Source organism: Macrotis lagotis, chromosome 7 (assembly GCF_037893015.1).
Source record: "Macrotis lagotis isolate mMagLag1 chromosome 7, bilby.v1.9.chrom.fasta, whole genome shotgun sequence".
In the NCBI taxonomy this organism is placed as follows: Eukaryota; Metazoa; Chordata; class Mammalia; order Peramelemorphia; family Peramelidae; genus Macrotis; species Macrotis lagotis.
The window spans coordinates 151,049,466-151,077,303 of record NC_133664.1 but is presented as its reverse complement, the minus strand read 5'-3'; the positions used below and the strand labels follow the sequence as shown (position 1 = coordinate 151,077,303).

Sequence of the window (27,838 nt, the reverse complement as noted above, 5' to 3'; positions counted from 1 at the left end):
GGTGCCCTCTAATGAAGTGGATCTTAGATCTTCATCACTATCTGAGATGCCCTCTCCTTCCAGGACCCTACTTTCACAGGGGTTGGTATCTAGACAGAGTAATTCCATTGGCTGACATATGAAGAATAGGTTAGAATAAGCAAAACAATGTCAGTAGGGTCACATGTGTGGGCAAGGCAAAAGTATCTTCACTAAATGAGTGGTCATAAGATGGATGGTCTCCTTCAGGTTAGGCAGGAGATGGGCTACACATACTGACTAGGCAGTCATAAGATGGCCATTTGCTTATGCTGAACAAGAGAGAATGATCTAGAAATATAAAAATAAACTGGAGGACTTTCCACATATATAAGTCACCTCTGCCACACTGGGTTTGAGCTCCAAGATAAGGGAAAAAAAAAGGTGGAGGGCCTCTAATAGCTTCTATGATTATGCAAGTGATCTCAGCTCTGGGACCTAACAAGAGAGCTTATAATCACTACCCTTTTTGGAATCATCAGATTGATTGATACTGATTAGAATAGAGTCCAGTTCAAATGAATTATCTCTCCCATTCTGTTGAAGCCCTTTGTATGAATATTCAGTTTTGGTTCAGCCAATTAAAACATTTTTCTTCACCTTGCACTTAAGTGAACAGAAAAGAGTTTAAAAACATAGATATTCTAAATAATAACCATAAATTACCAGAAGCAAGCTCCTTCACATCCCCATGGTTTAGTTCTGAGCAGAGCAGTTTTGGGATGCTCAAAGGACTGGGTCCTAGTTGTCCAGTACCCTTATTGGATATGAAATAAGGAAGTTAAAACTAAAGGCTTTTGAGATCTCTTCCAGATCTAGGTCTATGATCTTACATCCAATCTACATTGGTTTTGCAGTAGCATTCTATGGAAAAACTTCTTGTTAGCTGTAGCTGCCTCAGAATGACTGGAGGTGCTTCTAATTTTACCTGGAACCTCTGAAGCAACAGACACAGTTCTTTGCCAAGTATTTGCAATGTGCAGGTTGCCAAATACACTTGTTTTCATCTGATTTGAATTCAAGCAATTTGTGGTTTGGAACTGTAGCTGAATAGTTTGCCACTTCATCACATTAAACCAATAGTCGAAGCTGAAAGGATTATACAAATTACTAGTGATGCCTTGGAGTTGATGTTTAGAGGAGAGTGAATAAAAAGACTTCTCTGATTTCTTTGTTCAACACATTGTTCCATGTTAAGTATTATTCTCTGCTCATTTTTACAAGATTTAGTCTTTTGTTGTTCAGGCATGCTGGAGAAGGGAATCAAATGCTACACATGGAATCAGACTGAATTCAAATCCCTGCCTCTAATGTTCACTAGCTATATGATCACTGGCAAGTCCCTTGTTTTCTATATGTCTGAGGCTATGTCTAAGACTTATCTACTAAGACAAAGAATTAATTACTCTATGCCTGGTATAATGTGTTCCCACACTAGGAGTTCCCTGTGTTAATGAAGGTGGAGGATTGGAAAGGGATCTAAGGAATCATTGAGATAACTTTTTTATCAGAAGACTACTTCATTTTACAGAAGACAATTGAGACCCCAAGTGTGTGGAAGTATATCTACTAAAGATGTCTCAGTTATGTTATAGATATGAAGAAATACTATCATCACCTTGTCTTTGTCTGAAGTCAGATATACTCATTTATTTATTGAAACGATCAAGTTCAGAGAGGGATTCCAATTTCTTAAAATAAGATAGAGTTTAGTATGTGGTAACCAAATTAAGAATAGGGATGTCTTTTAATTGCTTCAATTATGAGTGATCTTTTGTGGGGTAGCTTGGTGGCGCAGTGGATAGAGCACTGGACCTGGAGTCAGGAGTACCTGGGTTCAAATCCAGCCTCATATACTTAATAATTGTCTAGCTGTGTGACCTTGGGCAAAGCACTTAACCCCATTGCCTAGCAAGAAAAAAAAGTGGTCTTTTGAATAGTCTAATAAAGAGTTGTAATTTCTTTGTTCATCTCTAATCAGATTCAATAGTATTAGGTATAATTATTCAAGGGTACATTAGCATTGACATTAATATTGTTCTGTTAAAGAAAATCTGAACAAATCCTAATCTTAAATTTTGTACCTTTTTAAAAAAATCTTGCTGTGGAATTTTGCCATTTGTTTCAAGATTACTATAAAATATAAGTGAGCATTGCTAGAAAATTCCAATTGGGTGAGGGAAATTTTATTCATTTGGATCTCTTCTTTAAGCAAGAACAACTCCGATGTTAATAAATTATCTTTAGCTAAAACTTAGATTTTTCATCCACAAGTAGAAGTTATAGCTAGTGGCCATATTGCCTACCAAAATTACTGAATGGTAACATCTCATGAGGCTCCAAGCCAGAATACACCCAGGAGAACAGGCAAAGGGTTAGATCAAGTTAAGGATGCCATTGTTACTGATATAAATTTCTTAGCCACATACAAGTAACTGGTAGCAGAACTGGGTCTGGAACCCAAATTTTCTGACTCCAAATTTAGTTTGATACTGAATGTGACTCTTCACCTGCTTAGGAGATGACAAGGAGTTAAGGTTAATTCCCTCACCTTGTCTCTGAAGCCTTGCCCAGTTAAATTTTGTAGTTGCAAATAACCTTCTTTTTTAGAAAACACAAAATTTTTAAAAAATGAAAATAAACTTGTTTTCTGTGATGGATCTTCCAGACTGTGATGGGGAGAAGAGCTTGTGTTTAGTGTAAGAGATTAGGAATATATTCAATCCTATAATTCAGTCAGCCCTGACTTTTATTCCAGAAAACCTCAGGTAGCAGTTTCCCCCTGCCCACCAAAGAAGGGTCTAAACAATAGATGTTGCTCCTTTTGAAGTTTTTCTTCTTAGTTTAACCTCTGCTATTGACTTAGAGTTATTGGATAATCCAGTCCTATTGTAGAGGTAGAAACTAACTTTTCTTCCCCCATGATAAAAGTCTTAACTGCCTCTAATAAAGATGCTCCCTCTGAACTAAGGGGGTAAAAAATGCCCCCAAACTCAAACCAATACAAAAACAAAACAGTCTCTGTTCTGCATCCCTGAAGTCAAAGATGAAGTAAAGGATGCAATTTCTGTATTATTTTGGAAGGAATATTTACATATTAATATATTAGCTTAGTCTTTGCTTGGTGGTATGTGGATAGAGCAAGGGACACAGAGTCGGAAAAACCAGAATTCAAATGTGGCCTCAGACACTATGTGTCTGATCCTCAGCAAATCATTTAACCATTGTTTGCCTCAGTTTCCAAATGTAAATGTGAATAATAAGAGCACCCACCCTTCAGGATCAAATAAAATAATTGTAAATTGCTTAGCACATAGTATGCTACATATTCATTAAAATGTATATATCTATTCCTTTTCCCCTAGAAACTTGAGTTGCATATATGACAAGCGGTCTTGGGGGCTAGGTTGTAGAAAGTCTAGAGTACAAAGAAGTCTATAAGATATCACCATGCAGAAGATAACTCTTAGAGAATTCATCAGTTTTTCAATGGCACCATCATTCAGACAAATCCTCTCTAGAACAATCTGGAAATGATTGGTGGTGGGAGCTGGGGCAGGGGAGATGTGTTTTGATTTACCAGAACCACCAGGTGAAGGAAATAGTACTTTTCTGGACAGCACATCTGTTGTAGTTAAGTTACCTGGTAATATAACAATGAAATAGCTTTGTAAAAGTTTATTTCCCTTTTGTGTGATTTGTATATGCATTCCAGAATGGGGTATAATGTTAGGTTTATAGATTTTATAAATTCCTATTTCCCATACTTTTTCATTTGAGCTCTTATGATTATATATGTTGCTATTCATTCATTCATTCATTCTACAATGGTCAGGCACTGTTCTAATGCTAAAGACGCAAAAACAAAACGGTCTCTGTCCTGCATCCATGAAGTCAAAGATGAAGTAAAGGATGTAGTCTCTGTATTATTTTGGGAGAAACAAAGATAAGTCAATACAAAAATATACAAATTTAATATGAATTTTATTATTAATGCAATATTATTGCATCATATATTGTTAATTCATATTGAAATAATACCACATATAATAATATTTTTATATTATAAAGTATGTGCTGCTCATGTAAAATATATGTCCCCAAAGTTTGTGTAAACGTGACATGAGAGGAGTGAATGAGTATCTTTGGAATCTTACCTTTCCCTCTCCTAGAAACACTTTGATTCCAGTCTTGAGGAGAGCATGAGAAGCCACAAGCTGGCTGCTACTCTGTTTTCTAATCTCTGAGATGGGTACTAGACTATAATTATACTGATTTGCTCCCCTAAATATTGTTAGTATGGGGTATGGGGTACAATACATTCAAAACAAAAGTCACTGCCCTGACTACAATCTGATAAGGAGAAAGAGTATAGTCCAATATCATGTGCCTCAATAAATACTTATTGATTGATATATCATAATAAGGAAATGAAAAGCTTGTACCTTAACTACCAATATTCTAAATACACTACAACTTGTAAGAGAATTTTGCCTTTCTCCTGGTCAGCATTCCCCTAGTTACAAGGACATTAGGACTAATGAGATGACTAAACACTGCCACCTTCTGATTACATGTGGAAAAAATGAATTATAGAAATGGCAATATAAAGTTAACCAGTTAGGCAGAAGCTTAGCTTAACATAAAAAAGCCAATATCTCTCAATGCATGCAGGGTCATCTCCAGTCCTCTTGATCTTTATCTAGCCACTGGACCCAAAAGCCTCTGGAGGAGGCTGGTGACTTTTCATGACTCTTCTTAAATCCAATTCACTTCCTCCCTTCCTTTCTCCCCTCCCTTCTTCCCTTCCTCCCTCCTTTCCGTCCTCCCTTTTCCCTTCTCTTAACAGCTTGTGCTATATAATATATAAATATAATATATAAATATATAATATAATATATATTAATATATATCATATTAATATATATTAATATAATATATAAATATATAATATAATATAAAAATTTTAAGTCATTGTTGGTTTTTCTAATAGATATGGAGAAACAGTTTTTAAACACTCATTCCTGTAAAATTTTTCCATCCCTCTAGTCTAATATAGGCTATACTTACACATGTTAAACATTTCCACGTTAGTCATGCTATGAAAGAAGTATCAGAACAGAAGATAAAAACTTTGAGAAAGAAAAAGATTTAAAAAATGAAAATAGATGCTTTGATTCACATTCAGACTCCATAGTTCCTTCTCTGTCTCTGAATGCCATTTCCATCACGGGTCCTTTAGAACTGTCCTTGGCCTAAGTTTGCATAGTTGATCATCACACAATTGTGCTCCTGGTTCTGCTCACTTTACACGGTATCAGTTCATGTAAATCTTTCCAGCTTTTTATGAAATCTTCCTCTTCATTATTTTTTATAGAACAAAAGCATTCCATGACATTCATACACCACAATTTGTTCAGTGATTCACCAATTGATGGTTATTTCTCAACTTCCAATTCTTTGCTACCACTAAAATAACTATAAATATTTTTGTACATGGTGGTATTGCTCCCTTTTTTATGATCTCTTTGGGAAACAAACCTAGTAGTGGTGTATAGCAGGATCAAAGGGAAATGTACAGTTTTATATGCAAATATTGTAAATGATATGTAAATATATGCATTTTGATCTCGGGAGTCCCAAGTCAAGCCCCCCCTCCTTGGTCACAGCTTGGGCCGGAGAGGTTGAGAGTGAAAGTAAATAAGTAAATAGCAAGTGTTTCTGTTAGGGCCAGAACCCTAAAAGGTCTTCCCCTCCCTCCAAGACTGATGGATTGATTTAGGTGACCATCACCTAAAAGACCAAGGTCTCCCAATGCCCCCAGGGCCATTGCCAGACTTCGATTGGGAAAAGTGAGGCAGGTGACTTAGGACAAAGACTCCTTTTTCTCATTCAAGTTCAATCCCTAATGGTCGCCGTGACATCACCCCCAGATGTCAGTTTTCTTACGGATTTCATTCCAGTCCGACTCTTGGTGATCCTATTTGACCTTTTCTTTATTTTTCTTTTAATTTTTTTTATTTTTTGAACTTTTCTGAAAAAAAAAAGTTAAAAGATTCACCCAGGGTCACCCGCTACTTAGCGTACGCGGTCATTTTTGAGCTCAGGCAAATAAATCTGACCATTAGATAGAGGAAAGGAGGAATTAAACTTGCAGCTACGCCTTTAAGGCCCCCAGCTCCTCGGCACTAGTGAGCGGCTCCTTTAAGGCGCCTGGGTCCCGCCCCCTCCCCGGACGCGCCCAATCTCGGAGGGCCGCCGGCCCGGGCGTCTCGGGCGGCCCAGCCAATCCGAGGGCGCCCAGCGGGGCCGCCGGGAGCGTCGCCGGGTGCGCAGGCGCAGCGGCCGCAGTCCTTGGTGCGGGGGGAAGCGGCCTTCGGCGGAGGTGAACGCTCGAGGCTGAGGGGTCACCGCGGAGGAAGATGCAGAGCTGGAGCCGCGTGTCCTGCGCCCTGGCCAGGGTGAGGGGGCGCGGGGCGGGCGGGGCTACGCGGAGGGAAGCTGGGCCGAGGGCCCGACCTTCCGCCCCGAGCCTCGGCGGTGGTCGGGGCTTCCGGGGCGACGGGCAGGAGAAGCCGAGGGCAGGGGCCCGGGCCCACCCCGTGCCAGCGCCCCGGCGGGTTGGCAGCGTTGTGGCCGCCATGCGTCCGCGCTGCGACGGCTCCCCGAGGGCCGCGGCGAGAAGTGCAGCGCGGAGCCATTGGTGGCGCGGCCGTGGGCCTCGGCTTCCTCCCCTCACACGCCTTCGGCCCCAGACCCTCCCGCTTCCCCCGCCAGCCCTCGGATGGGACTGAGCCCTTAATTCCCGCAGGCTGTGGGGCGGCGACTGCGTAATTGTCAACATTGACTGACTGATTTATCATAAACCCCGAATCTTCCCTCCTAATTCGCATAGCTTTGTTTTGCATCTTTTTAATGTGTTTTAAAAAGTAACAGTATAGGCGCAGTAGATAGAGCAACCGGCCCTGGACTCAGGAGGACCTGAGTCCAAATCCGGCCTCAGACACTTAATAATTCCCTAGCTTGTGGCCTTGGGCAAGCCGCTTCACCCCACTGCCTTGCAAAAACCCAAAAAACAAAAAAGTAATAGTGTAGTATACTTGTGGGTCTTAAACTAAACTAGATATTCTCAACAAATATTTGCCAAATTAGTTATGAAGGATGTATATTTATGGAGAAAAAACATAAACACAGAAAGATGGGGAAAAATTATAGAATTACTCAGTTAAATGATAAATTAGAGCTTGAACATTAAAAATTAGATAAATGGATTCTTAAAGAGGGATTTTGACTGCATTATAAGGGCATTTAGTTGCCAAGGAATTGTGCAAGGTAATAGGGATGCAATCACTCCTTCTTTTGAGGAAGACAATGTGCACAGATTATATATATATATATATATATATATATATATATATATATATATATATATATATATATATATATAATACAATTAAAACTCATTTGAGAAATTCAATATGTATTTCTTTGAAAGCATTATATGTAGTCTGGCAATTCTTCATAATAAAAGATAAAACTGTCAAACTGATGACAGACTTTCAGAAACTTTGAAGTCAGATTTAATGCTAATTGTTTCTGTGATAGTCTTTTTTTTTAAGGTTTTTGCAAGGCAGTGGGGTGAAGCAACTTGCCCAAGGCCACACAGCTAGGTCATTATTAAGTGTCTGAGGCCGGATTTGAACTCAGGTCCTTCTGACTCCAGGGCCGGTGCTCTATCCACCGTGCCACCTAGCCACTCCTGTGATAGTCTTTTAACTTTAGAAGGTGAAAAATGGCAGAAAGGAAAATGTACTTATGTTTTTACAATTTGTAATGATTTACTATTTAAAATGGAATACTTCAACTTTTGAATACATCACTGAACACATCTGATGTGTTTTGATGCATGAATATGCATTATATATTTCAGAGTATAATAAATTCACCATGTTATTTTCAAAGTTATTCTGCTTTTGTTTCCTATCAAACTTTCTTGCTGTTCTTTTCTGAACATTTAAAAGAAATACTTAAATGACCCTTATTTCTTTTTAAAAATTTTTGATAGCCCTACTTGTCTTTTTATTTCAATGGAAATTATATTACAGTGCAGTTGAAGATATCTTACCAACTAGTGATTGATAAGTTTGTTGTGTAAGTAATCTTACCAACTTTGAACTGTGTTTAAGATAAATATTTACCTACCATGAAATTTATTTTTGCTTTTTCTGTCTTCAAGAGAGGCCATTTCAGTCGAATGCCTCATGGCCTGCAGGGGATTTCTGCAGTTCCTTTGAGGACTTATGCAGATCAACCAAGTAAGTTCTTTTTCTGGTAAACTCATTTCAAGTCAGATTAATTGATAGTTTTCCTTATGTTCTAATAAAAAAATTAAGAAGCAATATATAATTATTAAGAAAGGAATCAATCTTTGCTATACAATAGCATAGAGTCAGATATCAAAATTAAGTAATAAATTCATACTGAATGTAATACTGCAGGTGATATAGAAGTGAATGTTAAGGAAGATAAAACATAGTTGTATATCCATTAGAATAATTTTGAGACCTCCTGGGTTTATAGAGGACAGTGTTTTGTTGACTTTAAGGTAGATTATCATTGATTCTTTCCCAATGTACCTTGAATAATGTATAGTGGAAATATATGGTAATAAAAGTAACTGATAGTTACCTAATACATTAAGGTTAATAGACTTCTGCAGATGTATGTCTATAAACAAATGTATGTACATTTATACATTTGCAAATATTTGTAGATAATATTTGGGGAGAAAAGTCACAAACACAAAAGGGTTAAGAGCATATAATAGAATTATATAGTTAAGTGATAAATTAGAGCTTAAATTCTAAAAATTAGATGAATGCATTATTTTAGATAAAGAAATTTTGCATATTTATAGATAGGACCAGATATGTGATTTCATAGGGAAATCTAGGGGTGTGTGTGTGTATTCAGCTGCTCCTATAGGTTTGTAGCCTTGGATCACATTTAATCTCAGTGTAATTTAAAGAAATTGTATGAGTTGAAGGGAAAAAAAACTGGGCATTTACTGAATCTTAGAACTTAGAATGTTAGAACTGGTCAAATAGCTGAGAAACAACAGTGTATGTAATTATTTCTGAATTATATCATGCTAAATATTCTGGGCTTAGTAGAAATTGAATGTACTAGGTTAATTTTTTAAAAATATAAATTAAAATGCATACTAGATTTAAATTTATTTAGTTCTCAGATTAAACCTCATTGTTTTGTTTTTATTTACCTTTGGAATTGGAAAACTTTCTTCTCCAAGCTTCAATAGCACTTACTGTCCTATTTATTTGACAGCAAACTCCCATATTGTTTTATGACATCTATTGCTGTTGCGCAATATTATTTACATTTTGTATTGTATTTACACAACAATGAACTATGCCTATTGTCAAAGATTCTCCTGAGTTTTGAGAGATTCATCAGAGAAAGAATATAAATTTACAAATTTAAAGAGTTTTAATTTGTTATTTAACTTTTCATGCATTTTCTACAAACCCTTTGTCAAATTGTAAACTTCTTTAGGTCTGTCTTTTTCTTTCCTTTTTTGAATTCTTGTTTCCAAGATGTTCAGCTAATAGTTGAATTTGCTTTAGTTGCTAAAACAACTTCCTGTCCCCTTAATTGAGATTCTTTTATGCCATAAAATTGAATATACATGTATAATATTGGCATCTCTAGCAGTATACTTTTTTAAGTTCTCAGTTTATTTGTAATGTTAGTGAAATAACTTGTTTCAGTTGCAACAATTACTGAAAACATTTTATAATTTCTTATTGATTCTATTTGTTTTCCTGGTTGTAACTGCCTCATGTAAGGGGATCATTCTCAATTTTACCCTCAAGATTTCAAATAGTCCTGCTTCCTTCATCTTTTTTTTATTGCATATTTTATTCATTAGCTTCTTCTGATCCATTGCCTTCTGATATTTAAATTGATTTTGCTGCTGTCTTGTTGTTTTAAGTTTAAACTTACATCAGTTTCCCTAAATGCTCTAACATTATATTCATTTGACTCAAACATTCCAAAATCTCTGTGAAGGTCATATTGATGAAAAAAATTCATTTTATCTATACTGGGGAAAAAAAGCAAATGAAAAACATGCACGTCACAGATTGTGATAAAGGATTGCATTTTGGGAGAATATGAAGTGCTCCCAAACTGCTTAGTGCTGAAGTTTTTAAGATGAATGTTCTTCTGATGTAATTAAAATCATTCACAGCTTAAAAGGACAGTGCAAAGACACCTGATGGTTAGAATCTCAGACTATAAGCATGACACCAAAGAGACATGCATATAAGACATGGTCATGTATTGAGGAGAGAAAATTAATAGATGGACAACTCAAGTGATAAACTATGCTCCCAGATTATCAAAAGAACAAGAAAAAAAAGCCTTGGAATGTTGGCTAGATCCTTTATGGAGGTTTTATGTATAGCTTAAGAGTCTTATATGATAGAACTTGTGGTAGGTTAATTTTTTTTTTTACTGGTGAAGAGATTATCTACATCTCCAGATGAAATAATGTCATTCATTCAGTGCAAGGCACCAAGAATGCATTACCTTATTTTATCCTGTAATGTTTGGTACTTTGAACATTATCATTCTCATGCTATTAATAGTTGGTATATATATATTTTTTTCTTTTTTCATTCTTAGATCTAGTCTGGAAAGTTGAGGCTGGTTCTAAGGTGATGAATTTTTCAGACATTGATAAAATAAAATGGTTTTCATTCTAACCTCTTCCTTTCTAATGTCTGACTTTTAAGTGGGAAATGTTAAAATCTAGGAGAGTTCAGAACTTACATATAATTTTAGATAAAGATAGGCTAGACATGTCTTTCAAGAAGGACGGAAACTGGGCAGAGTCTTCTGTTGACCTTTAGAGTTGATAGGTTGGTTGTCTAAAGACTTCTTATTTGTCTTCAGTTTCTTTTGGAACACCTTCTGCAATATTTCTGCAATGGGAATCTTTTCTTTTTAAAAAACTTCATAAAACACAAAATAAAGTCTATCCAAAGTCAACAAGTAAACCGTACAACTATGGTGATCTGCAGTACTGCAGACTTCAAAGAGCTGAGTATAGGAGTCAGGAGAGGTTCAACTAGTAATCCTAGATAAACAGAAAGTCCTGCCACTGCAACCTGTGGGTTATGTGATCCAGGGTTAGTCACCTTTTCAGTTTGTATTCCAGGCAACTCTCAAAAGGATAGAAGTTTTTGAGCAGATGCTAACTTGCAAACTCCTTAGCAGGAGCTTCTTACATCCATGAAAGCACTTGGCTAGTTAAAAAAAAAAAAAACTAGGTGACTTTACTTATGGGAGTGAATAAAGAAAACATAGTTGTTAATTTTTTGTATCCATTTGGTTTTATTGTAGTTGATGCTGATGTAACAGTCATAGGTTCTGGTCCTGGAGGATATGTTGCTGCTATTAAAGCTGCTCAACTGGGTTTTAAGGTAGAGTGATTAAAATAAACTTTGAAGGTAAAAATGTGATAAATAACCTCTTCTTTCTTATGAAGCAGATTCGAGGTTTTGAGGTTAGGCTTCTGAAAATAGTTTATTTTGGGGGAGCAGTCTCAAAACACTTAAAAATATTCATATACTAAGGGAATGATAGAGTAAGGATATTCTTCATTCTGCCCTTTCTATGTTAATATCATGCATTTTTCATACACTTGACAACTTTTCATATGGGCTTATAACAAGTGTTGATGGATAATATAAAACTTTAAAGACTAGATCATGAGAACATAGAGTTCACAGAATAACCTACAAAAGAGCAAGGGCTAATTTGTCAAAATAGTTTTAAGACTATGTCATAGTTGATAAATAGCTTTGAAGATCTGAGTTTTTTCAGGTCCTGCCTTTGACACTTAATAGTTCTGTCATTTTTACTTTTCATTGCCCAAGTAAAAATTATGGATGAGTACCCACTCTATTTCCTCTGAAGAGGAAAGGGTCCTCTTTACTACTTTCTTAAATTCTTTTGTTTCAGAAGTGGTAAATTGTTATTAAAGATGATCATTTAAAATTTAATGATTAGTTCTTTATGTAAAAGAACTGAAATTACATATTTAAGGTTATATTCCAATATTTATATATATGACATAGAGAATGAAAAGCTGATATTTCAGAATAGTTTATGCAATTATCATTAGTATTTTATAGTTTGTTTTCTTTCATTATAGACTGTCTGTATTGAAAAAAATGAAACACTTGGTGGAACCTGTCTGAATGTTGGCTGTATCCCTTCTAAGGTGAGTGTAAATTTTGTACAATATAATTAAGTTCCTTAATCTCTGAACTAGTGTTACTGAGACAAAATGATTGGACTAATTTAAAAAATTCTTATATGACCTCATTAAAATTTCTAATTATTTGAAGGAAATGAAAATATTGTTTAAATATTTTTCTTTTTTCCTAAAATATATTGAAACTAAGTTTTAATATGATTGCTGTGCTTTTAAAGCTCTGCTTTCAAAAGCCATATATTAAGTAAAACCACCCACTAAACAAACAGGTTGATTCAGAGTGATGAGAATAGAGGCTAGGATGCTCTCTCATCTTGGTGTTTAGTGAAGCTTGGATACCCCTTTTGAGGGGATGGGATATATTTTCTTTAGAGAAAAGGGAAATTGCAGGGCCTGCAGTTTGGGGTAATACCTCTGAATCTTGAGAAGAATAAGCAGTCAGAATTACCTCATAGTTAAATTGTTATAAGGAAGCTGTAGATACCTAATGGTAAATTGCTATCAAGAAGAATATTTGTGTGTGTGTGTGTGTGTGTGTGTGTGTGTGTACTTTATATTCATATGTATATAAATATATATGCATATAAATACACATATTTATGTGAGTTTGCATTGATTTATTAAATAGTGAATATTAAATATTAATAGTTAAATAGTTCATATTGTTTTTCATTTAAAATTTGTTTCTATTAATAATTTTCATTGAAGGGAGTAATCCACTTGGGAAGTAAAACACCCCCCCCCCCCCCCCCCATTGAATCTGCTTTTGTATTCTACTCTACCAAATTTACTAGTCTGCTTTGGAATATTAATTTATTACTTTGGTTCCATACTGCTTAGTTTTCATTGAATCCTTAGCTTAAGTTCAAAAACTTGATTTGAATTAGTGCAATTAAGAAGAGGCAGAAATAATTATTTTGAAGCTATTTTTTAGTTAGCTTTTTCTTTTCTTCTTTTCATCTATAATCATAAAATAAATGTTATACAGTTAGAAGGATCCTTAGAATTTTTCTAGTCTATTTTAGTTTACAAATGAGGAAACTTTAATTATCTAACCTGCTCTAAAATCTTTCAGCATTTCACTGGAATTTAAGCCTGTTTGTTTTAAAAAATGGAAAAATGAAGAACCTGTCAAGTTTTTAAGAACAGTTATTAGCCAGAAAGATGAAGAGTAATTTCTGAATTTTAATGACAAAATTTTGCATAATTTTCAGATGGAATTGAAAAAAAATAAGATTTAGTATCTACACTAGGTACTTCTATCTATACTTCTTTCTCTTGGAACTGAGAATAGTTGTGAGATAGTTTTTCAACTATGAAAACCATTAAGAGTATTTAAAGAAAAAGATCTATAAATCAGTATAGCATAAAGTATTAAACCAAGATTTAGAAAAAAAAGCATATTATGTTCTTATGAAAGTATTGATAGTAATAAGACTTCATTAATAAAGGGAAATAGATTTAAAATGTCTTTAATCTTTATTTTATCACTTGAAATTTGTTTTTGTATGTTCTTATGTATATATTAGTATAGTTCTTATAATTTAAACATACATTTTAGCAGTGTATGCTTTAAAATTTTTTACTAATTGAATGAGTGAACAAATTAGAGATCGCTGTTGATGGAATGAGTACCAAAACGTTCATTGAGGTAATGTATAACTTTCTAATTTCATAAGGATTAGAACTGTTAAGGTATGTATGAAAAGAAGTAGGACAGAGGAAGAGCTTAGCATTACCAGTTTACAAACTATATTCAGAGGAAGAATTGTTTAAATCATGTGGTACTAAGATAAAAACTTAAAAGGAAATCTGTGGAATGGGCTAGATAACCAGCATATAGAAGCAAATAGAAACAGAAGTCTAGGGGTTGAGAAACACAAGTAACACTATTTAAGAAAAACTGCTGGGAAAACTGAAGAGTGATTTTTTTTTTATAAAGTAGATTTTTCCCAACAGCATTGAATTGATTTACATTGTTATATAACATTGTATATATTCTATTTTTTTTCACTTCATGCATATCTTCCTTAGTACATCTGAATTCTTTATGGTTCTCATTTCTTAATATGCAGTGATACTCTGTTGTATTCAAATGCTATTTTTTCAACCATTTTCCAATTGTTGGGTACATGCTCCATTTCAAGATTGTTAATTTTTAATCACAAATAATGCTGCTATCAATATTATTGGGTATGTGTGTGTGTGTGTCTGTCTGTCTGAGACTTCTTGCTTTAAGTCTGCTTGGGTTCCAGTGATAGGCTCCTGGTTCCAGTGATGAAATCTCAATCATTGGCCATGAAAATTTTAATAACTTTGCTCATAATTCCAGAGTATTACAGAATAAGTTAATTCAATGATTTTTGAGGGTTTTTTCCTTTTTTTCAGGCTTTATTGAATAACTCACATTTTTATCATATGGCTCATAAAGAATTCCCTTCTAGAGGAATAGAAAGTAAGTACACTATTCATTGTTAAAAAGTTAAGGATACACAGTTTGATTTGGAAAGATCATTGACCTTCAAGCTCTTGAATTGCCACCCTTCTTGTCTTTGCAAAGTATTGTCTTTCCTGTCTTGACTATAGCACTAGCAATGGTGAGAGACTGTCTGGATATTATCAGGATCCTTGTGAGAGGAAGTATTGAATTAGGAAAGGGAAAGTATAGGAATTTAGAAACTTTAGTCCAGGGTCAACTTTCTTTTTTTTTGAGGAGAAACTATTTTTTATTTCCCCAAGTTTTAATCTTTAGAGATTTAAAAGGGATCTTAACAATAAAGTCACCAGGCAGGATGGGGAGGGAGCACCAATATCTGGGAATTAGATAAATATTAGAGAGATGTATTGTAGGAAGATAATGTGGAAGCTACTAGATTAGTTTTGAGATATATCAAGAGACATAGTATAGGCAGTGCCGCTTCCCATAAAGCATCAACCAGAGCAGATTAGACCTTAAAGACTAGAAGATACATTATAAACAAACAAGGAATCTCAGTTAAGGCACTGACTGTGAAGAGGAATAGTAGGTAGTTTTTCTATACAGAGGAATGACTTATTCAACAAGTTTTATTTCTTCACATTTGTCATCACCATTCTTTCTCTCCAGCTAGTATTGCTCATAAGACATACATAGGGAAAGTATGTCACACAGAGAAAAAGCAAATTGCCTAGGACTATCTTGTGTTGGTAGGTTGCCTAGGACTGCCTGTGTGTTGGTAACAGAAGAGGCTGAAATCTAGCAAGCCATAGAGATGGATTCCTATAAGTATTGAGGCAAATTTCACCTAAAACATGATCAAATATGAGCATAGAATTAGCAGAACATGTGAACATAGAATAGCAAAACATTTAGTTTGGAGTCAGGAGACTTCAGATTAGGTCCTAACTCCCAGGTACACTAAATATAATTTAACTTTTATATGGTACTGTAGAGTTTACAGAATAAAACCTATGAATATAGAAGAAACAGACTTAGAGAGTTTCAGTAAGTTGCCCATGATTACATAGTAACTATCATGGTAACATCGAGGTTTTAGAGCTGGAAGGGTCTTTAGATCATTGAGTCCAACTCTTGTTTTATAGTTGAGAGATTTGAGACCCAGTAGGTTAAATGATTCAGAAGCTCTGTGATACAGTGGATTGAATGCTGGACCTGGAGTCAGGAAGACCTGAGTTCAAATATGACCTCATATCACTAGCTGAGTGCCTCTGGGCAGGTTACTTAACCATGTTTGCCTCAGTCTTCTCATCTGTAAAATGAACTGCAAAAGGAAATGGCAAAGTATCTTTGTTTCTTTGCCAAGAAAACCCAAATAGGGTCACAAAGAGTCAGATATGACTGATAGGACTGAGTAACAGCAACAAAGATTAAGTAATTTGTAACACAGCAAATATCTGAGGAAGGATGCTAACCTTTGTCTTCCTGACTTTTAAGTCCAGTGCTCTATCCAACTCTACCACAGTGCCTTAGCATGTGACCCTGGTCAAGTCACTGGTGATAACAGGAGTTTAGAAATGGGGACAGCTAGGTGGCGTAGTGGATAAAGCACCAGCCTTGGAGTCAGGAGTACCTGGGTTCAAATCCGGTCTCAGACACTTAATAATTACCTAGCTGTGTGGCCTTGGGCAAGTCGCTTAACCTCATTTGCCTTGCAAAAAGAAAAAAGAAATGAAGGGGACTATTCTATATTTCTCATTTTATAGTTGAAGGTACTTAGTGCCAAGAAGTGAACTAAGTTGCTGAAAAAGTCACGCTGCTTGTAAATGACAATCAAAGCCCTTTTCCAGGGCTCTTTCCTTTTCTATGCCAAGTGAAATTTTCTTCTAGTTTTAAGCAATTCTGTTTTATGCCTTTTCATATATTGATCTCATGATTAAAACATAGTTGGTCATACTTGCCTTTTTAAATTTTTTTTACTTCAGTGAACTTTTTGGGGGGGGGGATTTCAAATATTTATTTTGTTACTTACCCATCAAGTGGGTAAAGATATTAGGAGATTGCTAGAGGGACATAACTTTTGAGAAAGTCTTTTCTTGATGCATATGTTCCCTAGATAGTTGTAAGACAGTACATTACTGAAAAATATTGTTTTGTAGTCTAATTTATTTTAGAAGTCTCATAAGTGGGAACATGGTTTTAGAAAATCTTTTGTTTTAATATTTCATTTTTAATCTTTAAATAATATTTGTTTGTAAATCTGACCAAAGATTCATGATCTAAATATCCATTTAACAAATTACAGTTACAGGAATTCAGTTGAACTTAGAGAAGATGATGGAACAAAAAAGTAATGCGGTAAAGGCTCTAACTGGTGGAATTGCTCATTTATTTAAGCAAAATAAGGTTTGTTTTATATTACAGTTTCTTGGTTATTTTTTACATAAAATATTTTTGCTGATTTTAGTTTAGTTTTCATAAAAAAATGGTATCAAATAGTATGTTGGAGTTCTAACTTGTCGATTCAAAAGTTTTTAAATGCCTAGTGTGTTTAGTCCACTATGTATTAGGCATTAGCATGTGAGTTTACAATCTAGTAGGAGTTACAGAACTGAATGTGAATAAGTTAATGTGTTATGTCATCTGAGGGGGAAATCACTAACAGATGAAGGGAATTATATCATTTGAACTGGATCTTGACTAGCTGTTGTGTCAAGGAATAAACGTTCCAGACATGGGTGGGAAGGCCTAGGATTTATATATTAGGAATAAAGACTGGTATGGTTTATTTGGAATAAAGGATATATGATACAATTTTCTGCTTTATTCTGGCTTCAGAGTGATTCCTCTGAAATCTTTTATCAAAATTAGTAAAGCTACTTTAGTGAAAAACTACTTTCAGAATTTCATCCTTGATAAGTACATAGTGTCATACAGAGAGTGCTGGGCTTGATAACAGGAAGACCAGCATCCAGTCATTCCTCATATCCTTGGGCAAGTCACTTACATTTTCTAAGCTATTGTTTTCTCATCTGTAAATCAAGACCATAAATCACCAACATTCTAGGATATTCTGAGGATAAAATGAGATAACTTTGTAAAGTACTTTGCAAATCTTAAAGTGTTGTTATTTCATTGTTTTTTCTATTGACCAACACAAACCTATATGTTGTTTGCTTATTCTTACTTAAATGTTATTCTTTTTCAAAGGTCACCCGGGTGGATGGATTTGGAAAGATAACTGGCAAAAATCAAGTCACAGCAGCAAAAGCTGATGGTAGCTCTCAGGTTATCAATACAAAGAACATTCTCATAGCCACGGGTTCAGAAGTTTCTCCTTTCCCTGGAATCACGGTAAATTTTACAACTATTACTGGTCATTTTTTTTTAAGAAATGTTTTCCTAAATTGCTCTTTCTCTTTAATTTTAAACAGATTTGGGCTGCTATTGAAGAGTATGAAAATAATTTTAAGCTTTACCTTTATCATTTTGTTTCTAAACATGATAGCTAATACAGATTTTCAAATGAACCTTTTCTAATATATTCAGTAAAATTAAATGTGGGTAGAGGTTTCAGTAGAAAGTTTTACAAAAAAGACATTTAATGACATCAAGTGTACAGTTTACAGAACCCCACTAATTTTTCATAAGTTTTTAATTCAGTATCTTTTTCACTTGATTTTATAGATTGATGAAGATACAATTGTATCATCTACAGGTGCTTTATGCTTAAAAAAAGTTCCTGAAAAGATGGTTGTCATTGGTGCAGGAGTAATAGGTGTGGAATTGGTAAGTGGGACATATGTGTCTCTGTGTGTGTGTGTGTGTGTGTGTGTGTGTGTGTGTGTGCATGTATCCATAAGCATATACTTCATATCTATATTACATGGTAAAGTGGTAAAGAAAGGAAGATTCTTGATCTGGCCTGGGGATCAAACTGAATGACGCTTGTTATTTCTTCCAATTTTTATTATATGTAAACATTAATCATGTATTTATGTCTATGTGGTTGTATACACATGACATTATTGTTAATATATCTTATTTACACTCAGCCATATCTTTTTTAAGTTCCATTTAGGTCATCTATGCTTTCATGTTTTCATAGAATGTTGTATTTCTGTTTGATAGCTATATATTGTCACAGGAAAAATATTTGGTTACTGTTAAAAATTTGATCTTTGTGACTGGGAGAAGTTTGGGATCTTTGAAAAAAATACTTATTACTTTTTTCCTCTTAAGCACCTGAGGACACCTTTGTATACAGCCATACCCACATCCACACCCCTCTCAGGACCCACCAATTGAACTGCATGTAGTAGCTGGGTATTCATGATTTTTTTCATGGATTTTGGTTTTCATTCAGGTATGCAGAGTTAGGGTATGGGTTGAATACTTCCAGATAGCAGTATGTATAGTGTGGTTTTCTAAGGCTAGATGTGTGTAATTAGTACAGTGTTATCTCTGCCTAGCAATATTCATTTTCACCTTCATAAATCAATTTTTAGTAGGTATTATAATGTTTATGAAAATATATACTTTGTTGTTAATTTTAATTTAGACTTATTTGACTGAGTGTTTCACCTAGCTCTTTTGAATTCTTTTTTTTTTTTTAATTTATTTAAGGCAGTGGGATTAAGTGACTTGCCCAAGATCACATAGCACCGTAATTATTACATGTCAGAGTCTGGATTTGAACTCAGATCCTCCTGACTCCAGAGCTAGTGGTCTATCCACTGCATCACCTAGCTGCCCCTAGCTCTTTTGAATTCTAATATGATTTGGTCACTTTATTTCAAGTTTCCCTTCACTTTCACATCCCCAGCCAGTACTTTCTTGTTGTAGAGAACTAAGTCTGACTGAAGGAATAATTGACTCCCTTGTTTCAATTTCCTTCTGAGTAATGAAGTTACTAAAACAGGGCATAACAAGTTTTTCTGATGACTCTGACTTTAGTAGAATGAAACTTAAAGATAAAATAGAAGATAATTGAAGTCCTTTTTTGACTGCCTGATGCTAAACCAATTTTATAATGAGTTCGCATAAGTATCATTTAGAATCTTTTTCTCATGGAAATTTTATATGAATGTTAAAGTTTTTATATGTACATAAATAATCAGTATTCTTAGGAATTTGGATTTAATAATTTGATATATGATTTATATAAATCTTAATTATTAGCAAATGGTGGTAAATAAAATTATGTTTATCAAGTTTGAAGTAAAAGAATATAAGGATCATTAAGATAACAAGATCTGGTGACTTATTTATAGCTGAGTTGGGTGTTTTCACTATCAGGATAAAAAGAGTTTTAGGGTTTGTTTTCATGTATTACAGAGATTACAAAGATCTGAAGTCTCTACCACTTGTTTTTTGTTTAAAGTTGCAGAGAAATCTGCACAAAGTGAGATTTTCATTTACTGTTCCATGTTAAAACCTTTGATCACATTATAAGACTTATAAATATTTCCATGAGTTGAATATTTAAGCAAACATTTTTCTTTAATTTAGTTGAAAAATGAAGTTTTTCATTTTACAATTTACTTTTGAATTATTAAAGGATAATACTGAATTCCTACAAAATATTTTTCTAAATGTTTACTGATGCTAAAATGAATTATATTCAGTTTATTTCTGATGCATAATTTTTTGCACTTTTGTTTAGTTTTGTTTTGGGGTTGTTTTGTTTTTGTTTTGTTTTTTGAAAGGCAGTGGGATTAAGTGACTTGCCCAAGGTCCCATAAACTAAATAAGTATTAAGTGTCTGAGGCTGGATTTGAACTCCGGTCCTTCTGACTCCAGGGCCAGTGCCCTATCCACTGCAACACCTTGCTGCCCCTTCTTGCATATTTATTCAGGATTCTTGGGTGAAATTGTTTTAAATATGATTTCTATCTATTATAAGTTCTCATTAAAAGTGTGAAATAAATCTTCCTTTCTAAAAAATGTGAGCATAATTTTAAAAAATGTATAGAATTCATAAGTTAAATTGAACTTAAATGATTAGCCTTGGAAACTTATTTTCGGAGGACAGTTTATATTTTTTGAAACAATCTTCATTAAACAATGATTATGCTATATTATATGCCAGTTTGTCAGATACAACTTCACTTTGGTGTACTGCTTTATCAACTGAAATATTTGATGGGCTCAGAAAATAAGATTAAAATTAAGATCACATGGGCTTCTTTATTTTAAACATGTTACATTTAATTTATCATTGAAATATATAGTTTTTAATGTCATATTTGTTGTTCATTTGTTACTTTCAGGGTTCTGTATGGCAGCGACTTGGTGCAGATGTAACAGCAGTTGAGTTCTTAGGTCATGTTGGTGGTATGGGAATTGACATGGAGATATCCAAAAATTTTCAGCGAATCCTTCAAAAACAGGGATTTAAGTTTAAACTAAATACCAAAGTAACTGGGGCTACCAAGAGATCAGATGGAAAAATTGATGTAGCGTAAGTGTGATGCATTTATTTTTACTATGTATTATCCTTTTATAAACTTATTTGTGTATAGGTCAAACATTGAGATTTTACAGGTGTTTTAGTAGATACTGATTTGAACCCCAACTAAAGATTATTTTTTATCCTAAAAGAATCTTAGTGTTTCGTTTTTTTGGTAAGGCAGTGGGGTTAAGTGACTTGCCCAAGGCCACACAGTTAGGTAATTAAGTCCCTGATACTGGATTTAAACTCAGGTCGTCCTGACTCCAAGGCCAGTGCTCTATTCACTGCATCACCTAGATGCCCAAATCTTAGTGTTTTAATAACAAAACAGGATTTCTTTATATTTTTAAATGTTGATGTGCAATTAAGGCTTTAGATTGTTAAAGAGAAATTAAATGGAATTAGAAGATAATGAAATTTTAAGGAACTAATAAATTGTAGCTTATGTAGGATCCATAGAAAACTTTTAAAAATAAATTTATTTTAAATAGTTCAGTTTTAGAATACTAAAGCCTCAAAATCTTTATATGAGTTAAGGTTAGGAAGGTATTACTTAGTGGAAGGGAAAATAAGCCTATTTTTCCATGTGTATACACAGAAGATTTTAGTCGTAGATCTGTAGTAGTTAACTTTGAGCAGGAATTTCATCTTGGACCATCTCACATTAATTGCCATATGTGGAGAGATAATGGATGAAGTGCTGAATTTGGAATTAGGTAGAAGACTTGGGTTCAAATTTTGATGATTCACTGGTTTCTGAATCTGTCAGCTTTCAATGAGTCATAAGCAGCTTGTGAACTATATCCTAAAGTAGTGAAATCATTCCAGTATTGCTTAATTTTCTTACTCTTGTACAGATTTTTGTTGTCACAGAACTTAAGCGAATCTCTGGGCATAGTAATATTTCAGTTAATGGTCTTACTTTCAAGTATGTTTTGGCTTATATTTACCAGGACTTTGTATTGTCTTTCACCTAGAATTGAAGCTGCTTCTGGTGGAAAATCTGAAGTTCTCACTTGTGATGTACTCTTGGTTTGTGTTGGCCGACGACCCTTCACCAAAAATTTGGGCCTGGAAGAACTTGGAATTGAACTGGATCCCAAAGGTAGAATCCCAGTCAATACCAGATTCCAAACCAAAATTCCAAAGTAAGTCAGATAGTTGTAAATATTTTCAATAAACTTTTAAGATTCTATTTCAGATATTCCTATTTTAAAAATTGATTTGTAGCATATAAAATTTTTAAATGATATATGTGGGGGGGGGAGTCAATCATGGTGAATATAAGAAACTTTAAAATTCTGGAATGTGAGTTCATCAAAAGACTAAAATCAGATTTTATGGAATTTGGGAATTAGAAACCTAACATGTAGTTTGTTTTTTAATTGGTTTGATTTGCTTTTTAGATTATTGTGCAGGCATTTAATGCCTAAGATTTCACTGGGCACTATTTTTTTGTCATTTTGTGATACAGTATCTTTGCTATCGGAGATGTAGTTGCTGGCCCCATGTTAGCTCACAAAGCAGAAGATGAAGGCATTATCTGTGTTGAAGGGATGGCCGGGGGCGCTGTACACATAGACTACAATTGTGTGCCTTCAGTGATCTATACACATCCTGAAGTTGCATGGGTTGGTAAATCAGAAGAGCAATTGAAAGAAGAGGTAATGAGAATTTAACTTAGTTTATCCATGTTGGTCCAGAGAACCTAATTAAAATCACGCAGTGCTTGGATTCGCAGAAGCAGCTTTTGATTATCTGTCTTATTTATAGGTATCTGTTCTATAACACTTTTGAGTAATTTTATTAAAATTGTTAAAGTTTTCTCTGTAATCGTATCTTAGCATTTTAAGAGCTATTCTTCGTAGATTTATAATTTACTTACTTCATATAGCATAGAACACTGGATTATCCAAATGTTATTCATTCTTGTTTACCTAGTGAGTACTAGAATATAGTATAGAGCAGGAGTGGAAAGACCCTTTAGGTGTGGGAGGGGCTGAGGAGGAGAGGGGGAGGTGTCAGGTGGGGAGGAATTTGTGGTTCAAGCTCTTTACTTGATGTATGACCATGACTTGGTCATTTGATCTTTCTGGGCTTCGGTTTCTCATTCTCTAAAATATTAGTTTAGGCAGATGTTTAGAAGATTCATTCCAGGTCTAATGTTTTGTGATTATAGACATAATCATACTCGTCTGCTTTTTCTGCCCATAGTTTGTACATTTAAAATCCTTTTAAATCATTTATGAATAAATGTTCTGTGTGTGAGCAGGATACTGAACCAACCAGTACAGTTCCAACAAAGAGAATGAGTTTTTATAATGTTTATCAATACATTATCAATGATCTGTTTTTCACAGGGTATTGAGTATAAAATTGGAAAGTTTCCTTTTGCTGCTAATAGCAGAGCTAAGACTAATGCTGACACAGATGGCATGGTGAAGATCCTTGGTCAGAAATCAACAGACAGAATACTGGGAGCACATATTCTGGGAGCAGTGAGTATTATAAAACGAGGAAAATTATATCAGTCTGCAAAGTGTAGCCCCATTGCAGTTTATTTTATCAATCATTGTAGAAACATTTTGAAGTCTACAGTGTATCAGGCATTGTACTAGGTAGTATAAGTAAAAGTTTAAAAAAATTTGAGACATTCTCTAGTTTCAAGTTATATTCTGTTAGGGAAATACAAATGTAGAACATATTAACATTTATATATGGTGTATATATGTATAATTTTGGGAAGTTGAACTAATAATAGAGAAGATTGGGAAAGATTTTGAAGAAAGTGGCATTCAGATTGACTTGAATGGGGAGGTAGAGATTCTAGGGTTAGCAGTGAAGAAAATAGGGGGCAGCCTTTACAAAGACATAGAGGTGAGAAATGAAATGTTATATTCAGGGACCAGGAAGACAGTTTGATTCAGCCATAGAGTACCTGGAAGGAAAAGATGAGAAATTATCTTAAATCATAGACTGGATCTAGATTTGTAGTTATACAAGGGAACTGCTGAAGTATGACTAAGGGGGAACTTCAGAGTTTTGGAATAAAAATTTGGCAGATTGGTGGGAAAGAGTTTGAATAAATTTCAATAGTTTTAATAGTTTTTCAGTAGTCTAGAAAAGAGATTTTGAGAGGCTTAACTAGGATGGTTGTGGTGTCAGTAGGAAGGAGATAAATATGAGAGATAACTAATATTAAGGACAAGATTTGGTAGCTGATTGGATATGGGACCTGAGGGAGAGTGAAAAGTAAAGGTGCTCTTAAATCAAACTAAGGAAGTTAGGAATAGGTATGTGTTTAAGAGTAAATAGAAAGACCTGTTTTGGACATTTTGACTTTGAATTGCCTAAGGAATCTACTGCCAAATGGAACTAATTTGTATGCAATTAGAAATGAAGTTTTGGAGCACAAAAGAGAGATGAGGGCGATAGATAGATAGATAGATAGATAGATAGATAGATAGATAGATAGATAGATAGATAGAGGAATCATTTTTGATTGTCAAGTGTCTCAACAAAAGGTGTAGGTGATGCATATACTGAATATAAAACCTTTTTGCTCATTTTTTCCTCTATCCAACTTAATTCTCACAAGGAAGTTCGTTTCTAAATTAACTTAGTCAACACTGAAATCTGGGCAAGGTTTTACCTATACAAATGAATCATAATACTCTATATAATAAATTAATCTAAGTCCATTTTTAAACATATCATTTGAGAGAGTTAAGGTCAGGATAGATTGAGCAGACAGTGTAAGCACAGGATCGGAAAAATCAAGGAAGAATATTGAGTCATAGTAGGCAGCATGGTATAGAGTAAAGAGGATTGGGCATGGATTCAGTAGACTTGACTTTGAATATTGACTTATGTGATGGGACCCATGGTCTCTGGCCCTTGATTTCTTCATCTGTAAAAATGGATACCAGGATACTTGAATTCTCTACCTTACAGAGACATCATGAGGAAATCACTGTGTAGATGTGAGTAGGATTTAATGAGTAATAATATTTATTATTACTAATTCAACCCAAATACTTACTGAGTACTTAATAAATATTTCATATTACTAGGCTTTGTGGATAAAGTCATTTATTAGGAGCACTGTGCTAAGCACAGGGAACCCAAAATAAGCAAAAATATGGGTCCTTGCCTAAAAGAGATGGCAGTTTAATGGGGCACCCATGTAAATGGTAATTGCAGAAGAAATTTTACTAGCAGTGGAAGGCTACTAGGAATGGTCTCTTGAATAAAGTAGATTTCAGCTATGTCTTGAAGGAAAGCCAGGGAGAAGTGAGAACATTGTAGGTGGGGGGGGCAGTGTGTGTGTGTGTGTGCAGCAGTAAGATCAGTGTTCCTGTACCCGAGTGGAGTTTATTTAGAAGGTAATATGGCCAAACATATGCTTTAGGAAGATATTTTGGCAGTTGCATGGAAGATGGCACAAAGTTTGAGGCAGGGAAGCCATCCAGATGACTATTGGCAATAGTGTGCATATGAAGTGGTGAGGCTGGCAGTAGTGTTAGAGGGAACAGGAGGATGCACATGAGTTGTCATGAAGGTAAGAACAGCAAGACTTGACAATGAATTGACTTCATGGAAGCGTGAGCTTAAAAAAATGGTAAACTTGAACAAGTTGAAGATGACAGCAAGTTGTAAGCCTGGGCCTGGGAGGGTTTTGGTATACCTAGTAGCCATAGGGAAATTCATAAGAACTTAGGGTCTGGTGGAAAGAAAAGTTATAAAATTATAGAGAAAACATTCCATTTCCTTTTTTTCCACTTTGCTTAGCTGAGCTAACTAAACCCCAAGATTTTGGAAGTTATTCCTTTTATGTTCAGTTTTATTTATATATTAGTAAAAGTCAGAGATAATGTATAGGTTTTTAGATAGAAAAACTATTCTATGGCTTTGAGAAACTTAGTGTAATTGTTGTAAACTACTAGTGAAAGTGAGCAGAGCTGGGAGTAAGCATGTGGGTCTTGATTTCGATTGCACTTCCCTTCTCACTCCCTCCTTGCAAAAACTGAACACCAGGATATACTTCATGGGGTCATAGCTTTAAATCTGGAAACTTTGGAAGTTCTCTGGTTCATCTTGTTCATTTTTACAGATAGGAAAACTGAAGCTCACCTCGGTAATGTGCCCTCAAGTCCTAGAGGTAGACTTCTAGGCCAATATTCCTAGTGAATATTCTCTTTCTCAGAATAGTATTAATTTCTTTGTCTCAATTTTATTGCTGTATAAACTCTAAAGGGAAACAAATTCCTTTTGTATGTACTTGTTAGATTTCTTCTCAAATTCCATGATTCAAATGGAGTCAGTTTTAAGAAAGATGATTCAGTTTAAATAATGTGATGCAGTATTTTGATTTAACAAAACTATAGATTTAAACATTTTTCTTCAACAGTCATTTCAGTTAATAGTTTTTATAGTATGAATGAAGTGAGTTGGCAAATTATAAAGTTTGCATGATTGGAAAAAAATTTGTGCTTAATGTTATTCCCCTCAGGAAATTTTTTTTCCAAATATTAAAATATAGACTTCATAAACACTGATTATAGGATGTTATCTTATTTGTAACAGGATTCATTCAACAGCATGGGTTGAAATCAGAGCACCTGGGTCCTGAATTCGTTCTTCCTCTTCATTCCCTTTTGACCTTAGCTGAGTCAGGTGCCCTGTGCTTGTTTCCTCATCTATCAAAAGGGGAGTTGGATTTAATAAACTTCCAGCTTTAAATCTATGATTCTGTGAACATAATAAGCACCCACTATATCACTTTTGGATCATGTGGTTTAAAATATTATCTCTTCCCTGTCCTCAAAAATGCTTAAAATCTAGTTAGAGTTAGGTAAAAAGTTAGGTACAAAGACTTGGGAAACTAAATCTCTGTGACCTCAGAGGGTATTGGTAAAAAAGAGCAAATAAAAATAAGTTGGTAGTGGATTTAATGGGGCAAAGTAAAATATACTAATAGACACGTATATGTGTGTGTATATATGTATGTACTACTGCCATAGAAGTAGAATGACAGCAATGGCTTTACTACTTTAAAGGGTGCTGGAGAAATGGTAAATGAAGCTGCCCTTGCCTTGGAATATGGAGCATCCTGTGAAGATGTTGCAAGAGTCTGTCATGCCCATCCGGTAACTATTTTCAATGTAGAATTTACTTAATGCTTCCTGCCATTAAGATGTATTAATGTTCATTTTACTTTTGATTTTTTTTTTCCCCTTTACAGACTGTATCAGAAGCTTTCAGGGAAGCAAACCTAGCTGCATCTTTTGGCAGAGCAATCAACTTTTAAAATGAAATGAAGTGTACTTTTCTGAAATACCTGAGATTTTTATGGAAGGTGTCTTAATGTGGAAAGCTCACAGTTCTGAGACTCTTTAAGACTGAATTAAGTAATGTTTTTGTTCAGATGGCAAATATTTAATAAACGGGTTTGGATGAAGTTGAATGATCCAGCAGCTCTATGTTAAATAAATTTAATAATCATTCATTTTCTGTGCATTGAATACTGCAGAAGTAAAACTTAAAGGATAGCAGGTAACTACGAATTTGGTAAGAGTTACATAGGTTTTCTGTAGAATTACAAGAACTGCTTAACTGTTATACT

The 27,838-nt window shown here is 34.6% G+C and overlaps 1 protein-coding gene across 1 annotated transcript; it reads left to right on the top strand.

Moving 5' to 3' along the window:
- The first annotated feature begins 6,363 nt into the window (after positions 1–6,363).
- DLD (dihydrolipoamide dehydrogenase) lies at positions 6,364–27,679 on the top strand. Its single transcript, XM_074193926.1, has 14 exons — positions 6,364–6,479; positions 8,255–8,333; positions 11,446–11,525; positions 12,260–12,328; positions 14,711–14,777; positions 17,065–17,165; positions 17,970–18,113; positions 18,447–18,548; positions 21,032–21,222; positions 22,191–22,361; positions 22,688–22,877; positions 23,574–23,711; positions 27,273–27,362; positions 27,458–27,679. The coding sequence occupies exons 1-14, from the start codon at positions 6,441–6,443 to the stop codon at positions 27,521–27,523; spliced, it is 1,527 nt and encodes a 508-aa protein (XP_074050027.1). The 5' UTR covers positions 6,364–6,440; the 3' UTR covers positions 27,524–27,679.
- Positions 27,680–27,838: the final 159 nt, after the last annotated feature.